General features: G+C 44.5%; 1 protein-coding gene across 1 annotated transcript in view; it reads left to right on the forward strand.

Moving 5' to 3' along the window:
- The window catches only part of LOC133363069 (zinc finger protein 208-like), a 38469-nt gene extending 25393 nt beyond the window's left edge, over positions 1–13076 (forward strand). Inside the window, exons 6-7 of the mRNA XM_061582079.1 lie at positions 960–2132; positions 9829–13076. Coding sequence (XP_061438063.1) covers positions 960–2132; positions 9829–11076 — 2421 coding nt within the window. The 3' untranslated portion in view covers positions 11077–13076. The remainder of the gene's footprint in view (positions 1–959; positions 2133–9828) is intronic.
- The last annotated feature ends 1994 nt before the right edge of the window (positions 13077–15070 follow it).

Consider the following 15070-nt stretch of genomic DNA (forward strand, 5'->3'; position numbering starts at 1 on the left):
CACTGTTCAAATAAACCTACCATTAAAATTATAGACTGATCATTTCTTTGCCAGTGGGCAAATGTACAAAATCAGCAGGGGATCAAATACTTTTTTCCCTCGCTGTATACCAAGTTTTCAGTCGATACCACATTGGGAAGTAGGTTAAAATGGAGTTTGAAGATTTGAGGATACAACAACGACAACAATAACAACAACAACAGACAGTGAGTTAAATGAAAGCGTGTATTAAAATAAATCACAGCAGACATCTCAGCTATCGCGATTTTCACCCGAAGACGAACGCTTGTGTTGCGTTCGAAACGTCATTTATGTACATATTCTTAGGTTTTTTCGGTTAAGTCACGTAAGTACTTATGTGACTTAACCGAAAAAACCTAAGAATATGAATCTTTGCAGTCACGAAAGCTTCAAATCTAGAGTCATTTATGTTATTTCTACCTACGTGACTTTACCGAAAGAACCATAGAGTATGGATTCCTGCAATCATGAAAGCTTCAAATCAAGACTGATCATTTATTTGCCAGTGGGCAAATGTACAAAATCAGCAGGGGATCAAATACTTTTTTCCCTCGCTGTATACCAAGTTTTCAGTCGATACCACATTGGGAAGTGGGTTAAAATGGAGTTTGAAGATTTGAGGATACAACAACGACAACAATAACAACAACAGACAGTGAGTTAAATGAAAGCGTGTATTAAAATAAATCACAGCAGACATCTCAGCTATCGCGATTTTCACCCGAAGACGAACGCTTGTGTTGCGTTCGAAACGTCGTCATTTATGTTATTTCTACCTACGTGACTTTACCGAAAGAACCATAGAGTATGGATTCCTGCAATCATGAAAGCTTCAAATCAAGATTGTGTACATATATATGCGTATATTAATTCCTCTGTGCCTCGATACTGACGTGTAGATGGTATTTTCTGTCTGCAGCTGTCGCTTCCTCTGACGCTTCATCTGCAGAATTGGTCTGATGGAGGACAGGCAGTCAGCGTGGCTCGGTACGGCAAGGCAACAATGGGATCAGCGTGCATACAGCACGGATCGGACTGGAAGTTTGACTCAGCACCAGAAAAAACACACGGGAGAAAAGCCCTTCAAATGCACTCTGTGTGGAATGGCGTTTGCAGATCCATCAACTTTTCAAAGACACCAGAGAACACACACAGGAGAGAAACCCTTCAAGTGCAGTGTGTGTGGGAAGGCATTTTTACAGTCACAACATCTTGCAAAACACCAGAGAACACACACAGGAGAGAAACCCTTCAAGTGCAGTGTGTGTGGGAAGGCATTTTTACAGTCACAACATCTTGCACAACACCAGAGAACACACACAGGAGAGAAACCCTTCAAGTGCAGTGTGTGTGGGAAGGCATTTTCACAGTCATGTGATCTTGCAAAACACCAGAGAAGACACACAGGAGAGAAACCCTTCAAGTGCAGTGTGTGTGGGAAAGCATTTTCACAGTCATGTGATCTTGCAAGACACCAGAGAACACACACAGGAGAGAAACCCTTCAAGTGCAGTGTGTGTGGGAAGGCATTTTTACTGTCACAACATCTTGCAAGACACCAGAGAACACACACAGGAGAGAAACCCTTCAAGTGCAGTGTGTGTGGGAAGGCATTTTCACAGTCGCCTAATCTTGCAAAACACCAGAGAACACACACAGGAGAGAAACCCTTCAGGTGCACTCTGTGCGGGAAGGCGTTTGCACGTTCACAACGTCTTCAAGAACACCAGAGAACACAGAAGCATCAGAAGATCCTCAAGGAGTGGAGTCTGAAATCAGCTTGTGAAAGTCAAAGTGCTGTAAGGAGCCCAGCCCTCATGAAACAAGTACCGGGAGAAAATTTCAGCTTGGGCACTTTTGAAGGTATCAAGGCGGAATTTGAAGAGGTGATTGTGAAATGTGAAGAGGTGACGGTGAAGAGCGAAGAAGTGAAGGTAAAATGTGAAGATGAAGATTCGACTCCAAAATGGGACCTTCACATCGATGGAGGCAACGTTAAGCAGGAGGGGAATTTTGACTGTGAGGCAGAGCAAGGCAACTCACAGCAGTTTGTGGAAGTGGAGGTGTGGGTGGACTTCCTAGACAATACAAAGTCAAATGGAGACCCGGTAGATGTGTAAGCTTGAGACGATGTCGCTCCCAATAGATGCACCTTTGTCACAGGCCTTTAATGAAAATAATGTGAAGTAGAACATTGAAATCTTAGGTTCAACCTGCAGGGTAAGAGCGGCCAGTCTTGGTGGATCTGTTGGTTGGGTAGATATCTCACCAGGAGCCTCGGTGATTCACACTGAACCCTATTGGAGCCTTCATCTGGCTCTGTGAGCCTCAGTGATTCACACTGAAACCTATGGGAGCCTTAGTCTGGATGTGTGAGCCTCAGTTATTCACACTGAAGCCTATGGCAGCCTTAGTCTGGCTCTGTGAGCATCTGTGATTAACACTGAACCCTATGGAAGCCTTAGTCTGGCTCTGAGTTTCAGTGATTTACACTGGACCCTATAGGAGCCTGAGTCTGGCTTTGTGAGCCTCGGTAATTAACACTGAACGCGATGGATGGGAGCCAGTGACATGCGGTGAGGTCAGTGTCTGGGGAGATACCGGGGGCGTGGCCTCACCGAGGCAGATGTGATAGCTGCCTCCCCTGGTGCTTTGTCATTGCAGTTTCATGACGAGACCAGCGAGCCTACGTATCTTTATACACATACAGTAGAACCTCTGGTCACAAACGCTTCTGACCACGACCAAATTGGGTTCCTCCCAAAACATTTACAACATTTTTGAATCTGGTCATGAACACATACTCGGGTGGCGATCAAACACGGCCGCGGCCGATTTCCCCCTTCCGCGCCATTTTTGTTGTTAAATTACACAAAGCGTAACGGTTATGTATATAACTTTTGCTATATAAAATTCCTAGTAAGATATACATTTTGTGAGTGTAGTCATACCCCTCCCCCCTCATTCAAGCCATAATTTAGAGAGCGAAAGCGCCGAGTACGTAAATCGCTAACATAAGAACCCGTTAATCTCTTCTCGCATCATTCATACGATGATGCGGTGAAGTTAACGTTCATACGATAATACGGTTAACTTACTTGCTTTCAATAGAAACATGAATTGCTCATACGAATATTCTCTCTCTCAGAATCGACCGACTGATGTAGAAGACGAAACAGTAATCTTGTTGAACGATTCTAAACCTTGTCAGTTTTCTCTTGTTCAAGGTTTTCTTAGTGTTATGCAATGTTTTTACATTTAGTTTACTATTACAATGAATTCTATGGCATTATTAACTATTTTTGTCCTTAAAAATCTTTTAAAAATTTTATATACAGTTCGTAGGAGTCTGGAATGGATTAATCGTATTTACATACAATCCAATGGGGAAATTAGGTTTGAGTCACGACCAAATCGGGTTGCGACCAAAGTTATGGAACGAATTATGGTCGTGACCAGAGGTTCTACTGTACTTGAACTCAGTTACTTGGACTATGGAAGGCGAGGACATGTAATGAAAGGGTCTACAAACATTCCATTGGTGACATGCTGAGATAGTAACAGGCAAGCCCTTACTGCCCGCGGTCCATCCAGTGTCTGAGGGGAGGCTGAGCGCGTCGCTGCCTCACCTCTCGTCTCTCCCTGTACTTGCAGCGAAGCTCCGCAAATTTGGCGATTTTTCATACACGCTTTTATGAAATGTACTAGTAATGGCAGAACTCCACGACTCCAGGAAATGGCCAATTATAGCCAACGTCAGTTGACTGTGGGGACAATTAGACTGAAACATAACATAAAAAAGAATGTTTTAAAATATATTTTTTTAATGATAGAATATAGTATTGTCATCAGTATGACATAAGTATACCAAGTTTGCAGTCGATACCACATTGGGAAGTTGGTTAAAATTGAGTTACAAGATTTGAGAATACGACAAAAACGACAACAACAGACAGTTAAAATAAAATATTTTAAAATACTTTTTTTAAAAACACGCTTTAATGAAATGTACTGTCCGAGCTGCCCATGCCCCCTTCTCTCATCGCCCCTCTTCTCCTTCCACATGCCCCGCCCCTGGGCGTGGCTCCCCAAGGCTTGCCGTGACGTAAGGGACCGTGGTGATTTACAGGCAACGTGAGTTGAGCGTGGACAATTAGAGCCGTAAAAAAGATTGTTTCAAAATATATTTTTATTTATTTTTAATGATAGAATATGGTATTGTCATCAGTATGACACACCTATACGAATTTTGCATTCGATACGACATTGGGAATACGGTTGAAATTGAGTTACAAGATTTTTGGATACAACACACACAGTAAGTTTAAATAAAAGCGTGTTAAATGTTTAAAAAATCTATGTTTTGGATTTTTTATGTTATAATATCGTGTTGTCATCAATATGACATCGCTATACCAAGTTTGCAGTCGATAGCACATTGGGAAGTGTGTAAAATTTAAGTTACAAGATTTCGTTTTTGAGGATACAACAGACGAAGTGAGTTAAATAGAAGCGTGTAAAAATGATTGGAATCATCTTGGTTCTTTCGGTAAAGTCACGTAGAAGGGAAATAATAAAATAATAAAAATAAAACTTTTTAAATTAATTCTCACGACGTTTCGGCCACAACGCAAGCAGCCGTCCTCAGGTGACAGACCTGCTTGCGTTTTGGCCGAAACGTGAGAATTTTATTTTAGTATGTTTTATTTATTTATTGTTTCATTATTTCCCTTCTACGTGACTTTACCGAAAGAACCAAGAAGATGAATCCCTGCAGTCACGAAAACTTTAAATCGAAAATGATTGGAATCGTACAGAAATGACAACACCCAATTTCAAAGCAGATGCGGTCCACCCTTCTGAAACGCCTTGTAATTTACGAGTTTTGAATAATTGTAACCAAACACAATAAACCAGACGTGTGAATTTGTGAACTTTCACTGCTACTTGTGTAGAGACCTTTAATCTGTGTAATTGGCCACGTGTGTGTGTACATACAAAGACAAAGATCCCCCCGGTATAGCCTTCACAGACTATTGGGGCAAGTGCTATTAGCTGGTGGCGATGTTCGCACTCCGGACCAGGTACGCATTTGATGCTGAGTCGATGTAGGGGTGGCTCAGGACCGGATAAAAAAAAATCTCCACTGGTTTTGGGGGCCGTCCATAAATGACGTCACGCGATTTTGGCCGATTTTTGAGTCCCCCTCGTCACACAACGTCACAAATATGACGTCACAAAGCTCTGCCCCTCCCCAAAATAAAAGATGCTTCAAATCGCTTTAAACTATTGTCATTTTAGGGCGTATTTAACGTGGCGCTGCACTGATGTTGTCGGAGAAAACTTTTATTAAAAAGTCGATTTAATTCAGTAGAACTTGTTTATATTTATTTAAAGTTGCGCATTTTGATGTGACGTCATATTTTTCAACCCCCACACCCCCTCGTCACACATCGTCACAAATGTCTGACCCCCCCCCCAGGTGCTTGACGTCATTTATGGACGGCCCCTTTCCAACGCCTTTTTAATAAATGTTTTCTCCTACAACATCGGAGTGCATCGCCACATTAAATACGCACTACAATGACAATAGTTTAACGCGATTTGAAGCGTTTTTTTTGGGGGGGGGCAGAGCTTTGTGACGTCATTTGAGGCGGGGGGTCTGACTTTTTGTGACGCCGTGTGACGAGGGGGGTAGGGGGGGGTTCAAAAATCGGCCAAAATCGCGTGACGTCATTTATGGACGGCCCCTGTACGCAAATCTTGAACTCTGACCCCCTGCTCTCTGACGTCACCACTAAGCATTACCTGAACGTAGAATGCCACGGGAGGGGCATTGCGCCTCGCTAGTGACGTCATGTCACCCCTGCTTGGTCACCGCCGATGTCTGTTCCGGTACAATCCTTATTTGGGCAAAGCTATGCCCAGTGACTGGCGGCTCATTAACATAATCTAGGATCTCAGCTTTGGTGACTGCAGGAATTGCTCATCGGTTATTTCGGTAAAGAAATTAAATAAAAAATAAAGTTAACATAATATATTCGTTAAAAGCCGTCGCGAGTTTATTTTTTATTTCGACGGGTTCAGCACCCACGCCCAATCATCCCCCGACTCGTGACTTTACCGAAAGAGCCAATGAGTGTACAACGAGTTGAGTCATTACTGCGGTTCACGAAAGCTTCAATTCTCGGATAAATTATTCAGTTACCCAGCACCGCTCGTTGGGGGCGTGTCTTGTACCCCGGAAGTGAATTTTACGTCACATCCTGCTGCCGCCGTAACGTCGCGAGGTAACGAGAAGCTGCCGTTGAAATCTGAGGTGAGAGATTTTCATTATGTTGGTGGTTGTGGTGGTTGTTGTTGTTTACCCAGGTAGAGCCTCACTCTCTCTCTCGTAGGGATGTCAATTGAGTCGCAGCGAGTATGGGAATCCATGTCCAGGTTGGGACATTACAGCGCGGGGCCTATCCACGCGGGGCCTCGCCTCCTGCCCTCGCCTGAAGGCCTTTGAATTCTCTCGCTTCAACTTGATCTCGAAGCTTTCGTGACGGCAGCAGAAATACAATAAATGAAGAAACAACCAATTTAGTTTTTTTTTCATTTATTTTAGTTGTTTTTTCATAATATTTTTAATACGTATTTTGTTTCGTAAAAAAATGAAAAAACTAGTTTCTTTTAGTTTCTTCATATTTAATTTTTAATAAAAAATATTTTTCACAAAATAAAAAAAACTAAATTTAGTCGTTGTTTCATTTTATTGTTTTACCTACGTGACTTTACCGGAAAAAAAAACAAAGAATTATCTCGTTTAAACTTGATCTGGAGCTTCGTGAGTGCAGGGATCCATACTCTTTGGTTCTTTCGGTAAAGTCACGTAGAAAGAAAACATTAATTAAGTAATAGCATACGACGTTTCATTTGCGACACGAGCAATCACCATAAGGTACAAATGAATGAGAAAACAAAGCTTGTAAACTTAGAACTATATTCTTTGGTTCTTTCGGTAAAGTTACGTAGGTATAAAATAAAATAAATTTAGAACTACAATGCATTACAACACAACACAGCGAGTCGGCTAACATTACAGTCAATACCCCACCTGGTTGATTAACGTTCTTCCAAAGATTGCTAAATTTGAGAGAACTAAACACAGACACGGAGACACACAAGCAGAGAGAGATACAGACAAACAGAGAGACACACATAAGCAGAGAGAGATGAGACAGAGAGACACACATAGGCATTACAGAGAGATACACAGGCACACAGAGACATAGAGATACACAGGCACACAGAGAGATGAGACAGAGAGACACACATAGGCATTACAGAGAGATACACAGGCACACAGAGACATAACACAGACACAGAGAGAGACAACACAGAGACACACACATAGATACAGAGAGAGATAACACAAAGACACAGAGAGACACACACATAGGCACTCAGAGAGAGACACACAGAGAGACAGACACAGAGAGAGAGACACACAGAGGCACACAGAGCGAGACATACACATAGGCACACAGAGTGAGAGACACACACATAGGCACACACAGAAACAACACCTCTGTGTCGAGGCCTACTACAACACGAGGACACTTTAGGTTTTTATTTTATGTAACCAGTCCAAGCCCGCTTGAGCTGCTGTACCGCTCTTATGATTTGAAGCTTTCGTGAGTGCAGGAATCCATACTCTTTCGTTCTTTCGGTAAAGTCACGTAGTTCAGAAAATAAAATAAATCACGACGTTTCGTGCGACAAGCGTCCGCTCTTGTTTTCAGAAGCGACCTGCCCACACAACAAAGGTGGGCCTTGTCAACGTGTGGAAATGACTACCGGTCAAAGGCTCTAAACGCGTGCTGATGTTCACTCTTAAATGTGGAGGGGCATCCGGAGGAAAATCCACGCCACCACGGAGAGAGAGGGAGACACGCAAACTCGGTTATGTTGATTTGATCCTCAATTATTTGGTGGAGTGAGGAAGCATTGAAAACGTTTTGATTTAGCCATGTTTGTTTGTGGTAGTACAGAGTTAGACTGATACCTTTAATCTAAGTTGTCTTATGGTTGTTATTGTTTGACTTGCATCCCACTGGGATTTTTGCACACAGCGTTGAAATACGGTGTTTTTTCTGCAGTTTTTTCCTGGATTTTTCTGTTGCGTGTAGTCACTTTAAGATGTTTCTTGTTCATGTTTTTGTTTGTTGCAGTTGACCCCGAGTCAAGAGCCGCATGGCTCACGGGGTTATCTATATATAAAAGGGAAATTTGTGAATTTGTATCTGTTCGAAATGTTTGGCATACGTTCCGACATGCAACAAATTTAAAATTTGGCATGTGGGTAGCCCCTCAGATTGTACACAATGCAAAAAGTATAAAAAATTACTTTTGCATTTTGGGGGGGGGGGGGGGTGCAATAATGGATATGTTTTGCACGGCAAGTGAATGGTGACCTCACGTCTGTGATGTCACCCGCATGCGGCAGCGTCTGCTGACGTCACGCACCCCCCACCCTCCGCGTAGGCCGTGGATTCTTTTAAGACAAGAATCCAAGTCTCGGGCGAAGCCATGAATTAAAGCTAAGACGTAACAAATGAAACTGAAACATTAATACTGAGCAGATGAAGGTGTGTGGCCAGGCATGGTTCTGGACACGCCACCACCTGTTTAACACGGCAGTGTGTGGCAGTGTCAAGTTTGTGTTTGCAGTAAAGTCTATTAACGCTAATGAACACGGAGGTTATATGAAAACAATGGTTTCTTTTTTGTTTTCATCTGGAACTCTTTATGATAATGGAAGCAGTCAGGAAGTTGACACAGCACACATGCAGCTGACCTTAGATCTGTTAATCCCAGCATTCAATGAAATCTGAGCCTGCGATTGAACATTAATTTATGCATAACACAAGTAGTAGTATTTCAACACCCTTTGCTGTGTCAGCTGAATTTAGCTCTTATAAATATTCATTTTGTAGCCAGACAGCCAAAATTGTGTGCTTGGAGTTTTGGGTTAACAGGATTGTGTATGACCATTTGCCCTCTCATAGTGCGCCATAACAGCCCGTGTGATGAATTTGGGAAACTTTTTAACTCTATCATGAATATATGAATACGTATAGACGTGTTAGTCATGTGTGACTGTTTATATATGCTCTTTGATTCTTTCGGTAAAGTCACGTAGGTAGAAATAAAAGAAGTAATATTTTTTTAAACACGCTTTTTTGAAATGTACTAGTAATGGAAGAACTCCACGACTTCAGGGAGTGGCCCCGAGGCTTGCCGTAACATAAACGATCGTGCTCAATTATAGCCAACGTCAGTTTACCGTGGACAATTAGACCCAAGCCGAGACATAACATGTAAAAAAGATTGTTTAAAAAAAATATTTTTAATGATAGAATATAGTATTGTCATCAGTATGGCATACGTATACCAAGTTTACAGTCGATACCACATTGGAAATTGGGTTAAAATGGAGTTACAAGATTTGAAGGATACAACAACGACAACAATGACAACAACAACAGACAGAGTGAGTTAAATGAAAGCGTGTATTAAAATAAATCACAGCAGACATCTCGGCTATCGCGATTTTCACCCGAAGACGAACGCTTGTGTTGCGTTCGAAACGTCGTGATTTCATTTTATTTATACCTACGTGACTTTACCGAAAGAACCAAAGAGTATGGATTCCTGCAGTCATGAAAGCTTCAAATCAAGATTTTGTACATATTTATGCGTATATTCATTCCTCTGTGCCTCGATACTGACGTGTAGATGGTATTTTCTGTCTGCAGCTGTCGCTTCCTCTGCAGAATTGGTCTGATGGAGCACAGGCAGTCAGCGCGGCTCGGTGCGGCAAGGCAACAATGGGACCAGCGTGCATACAGCACGGATCGGACGGGAGAGAAACCCTTCAAGTGCACTCTGTGTGAGATTGTGTTTGCAGATTCATCAACTCTTCAAAGACACCAGAGAAAACACACGGGAGAGAAGCCCTTCAAGTGCACTCTGTGTGAGATGGTGTTTGCAGATTCATCAACTCTTCAAAGACACCAGAGAACACACACGGGAGAGAAACCCTTCAAGTGCAGAGTGTGTGGGAAGTCATTTTCACAGTCATCTAATCTTGCAACACACCAGAGAACACACACAGGAGAGAAACCCTTCAAGTGCAGTGTGTGTGGGAAGGCATTTTCACAGTCACACCATCTTGCACAACACCAGAGAACACACACAGGAGAGAAATCCTTCAAGTGCAGTGTGTGTGGGAAGGCATTTTCACAGTCATGTGTTCTTGCAATACACCAGAGAACACACACAGGAGAGAAACCCTTCAAGTGCAGTGTGTGTGGGAAATCATTTTCACAGTCATCTGATCTTGCAACACACCGGAGAAAACACACAGGAGAGAAACCCTTCAAGTGCAGTGTGTGTGGGAAGGCATTTTTACAGTCACAAAATCTTGCACAACACCAGAGAACACACACAGGAGAGAAACCCTTCAAGTGCAGTGTGTGTGGAATGGCGTTTGCAGATCCATCAAATTGTCGAAAACATCAGAGAACACACACAGGAGAGAAACCCTTCAGGTGCACTCTTTGCGGGAAGGCGTTTGCACGGTCACAACGTCTTAAAGAACACCAGAGAACACGGAAGCATCAGAAGATCCACAAGGAGTGGAGTCTGAAATCAGCTTGTGAAAGTCAAAGTGCCTTAAGGAGCCCATCCCTCATGAAACCGGAAGAAAATCCCAGCTTGGGCACTTTTAAAGGTATCAAGGCGGAATTTGAAGAGGTGATTGTGAAATGTGAAGAGGTGATTGTGAAATGTGAAGAGGTGACGGTGAAGAGCGAAGAAGTGAAGGTAAAATGTGAAGATGATTCGACTCCAAAATTGGACCTTCACATCGATGGAGGCAACGTGAAGCAGGAGGGTAATTCTGACTGTGAGGCAGAGCGAGGCAACTCACAGCAGTTTGTGGAAGTGGAGGTGTGGGTGGACTTCCTAGACAATACAAAGTCAAATGGAGACCCGGTAGATGTGTAAGCTTGAGACGATGTCGCTCCCAATAGATGTACCTTTGTCACAGGCCTTTAATGAAAATAATGTGAAGTAGAACATTGAAATCCTAGGTTCAACCTGCAGGGTAAGAGCGGCCAGTCTTGGTGGATCCGTGGGTTGGGTAGATATCTCACCAGGAGCCTCGGTGATTCACACTGAACCCTTTGGGAGCCTTCGTCTGGCTCTGTGAGCCTCAGTGATTCACACTGAAGCCTATGGGGGGAGCCTTAGTCTGGATCTGTGATTCTCAGTGATTCACACTGAAGCCTATGGGAGCCTTAGTCTGGCTCTGTGAGCCTCGGTGATTAACACTGAACCCTATGGGAGCCTTCGTCTGGCTCTGTGAGCCTTAGTGATTAACACTGAAGCCTATGGGAGCCTGAGTCTGGCCCTGTGAGCCTCAGTGATTGACACTGAAGCCTATGGGAGCCTGAGTCTGGCTTTGTGAGCCTCGGTAATTAACACTGAACGCAATGGATGGGAGCCAGTGACATGCGGTGAGGTCAGTGGCTGGGGAGGCACCGGGGGCGTGGCCTCACCAAGGGGGGACGTGTCTGACACGCCCCCCCTTTAGTGAGGCAGATGTGATAGCTGCCTCCCCTGGTGCTTTTTCATTGCAGTTTCATGACGAGACCAGCGAGCCTACGTGTCTTTATACACATACAGAAGAACCTGTGGTCACGAACGCTTCTGACCACGACCAAATTGGGTTCCGACCAAAACATTTAAAACATTTTTTAATCTGGTCACGAACACATACTCCGGTGGCGATCAAACACGGCCGCGGCCGATTTCCCCTTCCGTGCCATTTTTGTTGTTGAATTACACAAAGCGTAACAGTTATGTATATAACTTTTGCTATATAAGATTCCTAGTAAGATATAAATTGTGTGAGTGTAGCCATACCCCTCCCCTCTCATTCAAGCCATAATTTAGAGAGCGAAAGCGCCGAGTACGTAAATCGCTAACATAAGAACCCGTTAATCTCTTCTCGCATCATTCATACGATGATGCGGTGAAGTAAACGTTCATACGATATTACGGTGAATGCTTCCAAAAACATTACTGTACCCAAATATTACTGTTAACTTTCAATAGAAACATGAATTGCTCATACGAATATTCTCTCAGAATCGACCGACTGATGTAGCAGACGAAACAGTAATCTTGTTGAACGATTCTAAACCTTGTCGCGGCAATGTTAGTTTTCTCTGTTCAAGGTTTTCTCAGTGTTATGCAATGTTTTTACATTTAGTTTACTATTACACTGAATTCTATGGCATACTTAACTATTTTTGCACTTAAAAATCTTTTTAAAAATATGTATATACAGTTCGTAGGAGTCTGGAACGGATTAATCGTTATTACATAAATCCAATGGGGAAATTAGGTTCGAGTCACGACCAAATCGGGTTGAGACCAAAGTTATGGAACGAATTAGGGTCATGACCAGAGGTTCTACTGTTCTTGAACTAAGTTACCCGGACCATGGAAGGCGAGAACATGGAATGAAGGGGTCTACAAACATTGCATTGGTGACATGCTGAGATAGTAACAGGCACGCCCTTACTCCCCGCGTTCCATCCAGTGTCTGAGGGGTGCAATCGGAGAGGAGGCTGAGCGCGTCGCTGCCTCACCTCTCGTCTCTCCCTGTACTTGCAGCGAAGCTCCGCAAATTTGGCGATTTTGACTATAAATAAGTAATTAAGAATTTTTTTTTTTTAAACACGCTTTTATGAAATTGTTGGAAAGGGGCCGTCCATAAATGACGTCACGCACCTGGGGGGTGTCAGACATTTGTGACAATGTGACGAGGGGGTGTGGGGGTTGAGAAATATGACGTCACATCAAAATGCGCAACTTTAAATAAATATAGACAACATGTTCTACTTAATTAAATAGACTTTTTAATAAATGTTTTCTACAACATCAGAGTGCAGCGCCACATTAAATACGCACGACAATGACGATAGTTTAAAGCGATTTGAAGCATGTTTTATTTTGGGGGGGGGGGGCAGAGCTGTGTGATGTCATATTTGAGGGGGGGGGTCTGACTTTTTGTGACGCCGTGTGACGAGGGGGGGGGGGGGTGGTCAAAAATCGTCCAAAATCGTGTGACGTCATTTATGGACGTCCCCCATAACCAGTGGAGATTTTTTTTAACCGGTCCTGAGCCACTCCTACATCGACTCAGCCTCAAATGTGTAGTGATATAAGAAGGGAGGGGCTGCTGGGGACTCTGGGACCCTGGGTGGGCCAGGCGCTTAAGCCTCTTGGCACCAGGCATTAGGTTCCCAAGCGGGTCCAGACGCTTAAGCCTCTTGGCACCAGGCGTTGGGTTCCCAGACGCTTAAGTCGCGTGTTAATGCGTGCGCCTATTTTTAAGGGGAATTAAAAATGGCGTCCACCCCGCGCCGAAGGCGTCGCTACCCGTTGGCAGGGGCAACCGCCGTCCAATGAAAGCGGCGAAGGCGTGGCTACCCGTTGCCAGGGGCAACCGCCGTCCAATGAAACTGCAGCCCGCGGCGAAGGCGTCGCTACCCGTTGCCAGGGGCAACCGCCGTCCAATGAAAGCGGCGAAGGCGTCGCTACCCGTTGGCAGGGGCAACCGCCGTCCAATGAAAGTGCGTATGGTCCGGCGACACACACACAGACAGATTCGTGATTTTATATATATAGATTTTAAAATGTAGATACTGGGGCAGCCCTGAAGTGCGACTTCTTTGCCCAGTACATGGGTCGGCTATTAAGTACGACTTCTCGACCCGGGACGTAGACAGACGTCCGGATAAGTGTGTGTAGAGGGGTGATAGACATGTTGGTCTTCGCCTTCTCACCACCTGACGGATGGGAGGGTGGCAGGGTGGTGTGGATCCCTGCCATCCATGCGGTGATTGTGTGATTTCGGTTCGATTACCGGTGTTGGTTGTATCCAACGCGTCAGAATCTGTTGTTAATTCCCCGTTTTCTATGCGGATCCCGAGGAGGGCTAGGTGTGCCGTGGGTCGTTTGTTCACGTGTCATTGCTTCACCTTTTTGTTGATTGATGCTTGTATATAGTGTAAAGTTGTACAGGTTGGTTATGGTATTTATGGTTGCTTTCTTGTTCTCTTTTCTTTTCCTGTTGAGGCTCGCGTATTTGTTTTTCTCTCTCTCCCTTTTGTTAATTTAAACTTTCTAATTATTGACAGCCGGGTCGGCTGGAGGCTACGTAGAGGGGGGTAATGTAGTAACATAAGGGAGGGGCTGCTGGGGGCTCTGGGACCCTGGGTGGGCCAGGCGCTTAAGCCTCTTGGCACCAGGCGTTGGGTTCCCAGGCGGGTCCAGACGCTTAAGCCTCTTGGCACCAGGCGTTGGGTTCCCAGACGCTTAAGCCTCTTGGTGCTGCCAACGGGGGGGGGGGGGGGGGCTGTGTGTGCTCTGTGGGATGTCTGGTGGCACACACGGCCCCACCCCTCGTTGGACCAGGCATAAAAAGGGGAGCTCCCTGGACGATCGGGGCCCAGTCGTAGCTCAAGACCCAAGACCAGCCATCGGAGGACCCTGGGACGCTGTGAGAGCCAGTGGTGGGACTCTGGAACTCCCGACTCTACGACCTTGTGAGGGCGAGTTCCAGAGCGTTGCCAGAGTAGAGTATCTAGGCTGTGTACCTAGGCTGTAACAGAGTATCAGGAGTGTTGGAGAGTCAGGACTGTTGGAGAGTTGGACTGTTGGAGAGTGTTGGGTTGGAATAAACAAGTTACCTCTACAAGTGTCTCCGGAACCCGTTACAAATGCGTACCCGGTGCGGTGTGCTATCATCGACCACCCGCTAACAGCACTTTCCCCAATAGTCTGGGAAGGCTATTCCGGGGGGGATCTTTGTCTTTGTATGTACACACACACGTGGCCAATTACACAGATTAAAGGTAGCAGTGAAAGTTCACAAATTCACGTGTCTGGTTTATTGTTTGGTTACAATTATTCAAATCTCGTAAAT

The sequence above is a fragment of the Lethenteron reissneri genome, unplaced genomic scaffold (assembly GCF_015708825.2).
Source record: "Lethenteron reissneri isolate LAM-NWPU_2019-01 unplaced genomic scaffold, ASM1570882v1 scaffold_1639, whole genome shotgun sequence".
NCBI lineage: Eukaryota > Metazoa > Chordata > Hyperoartia > Petromyzontiformes > Petromyzontidae > Lethenteron > Lethenteron reissneri.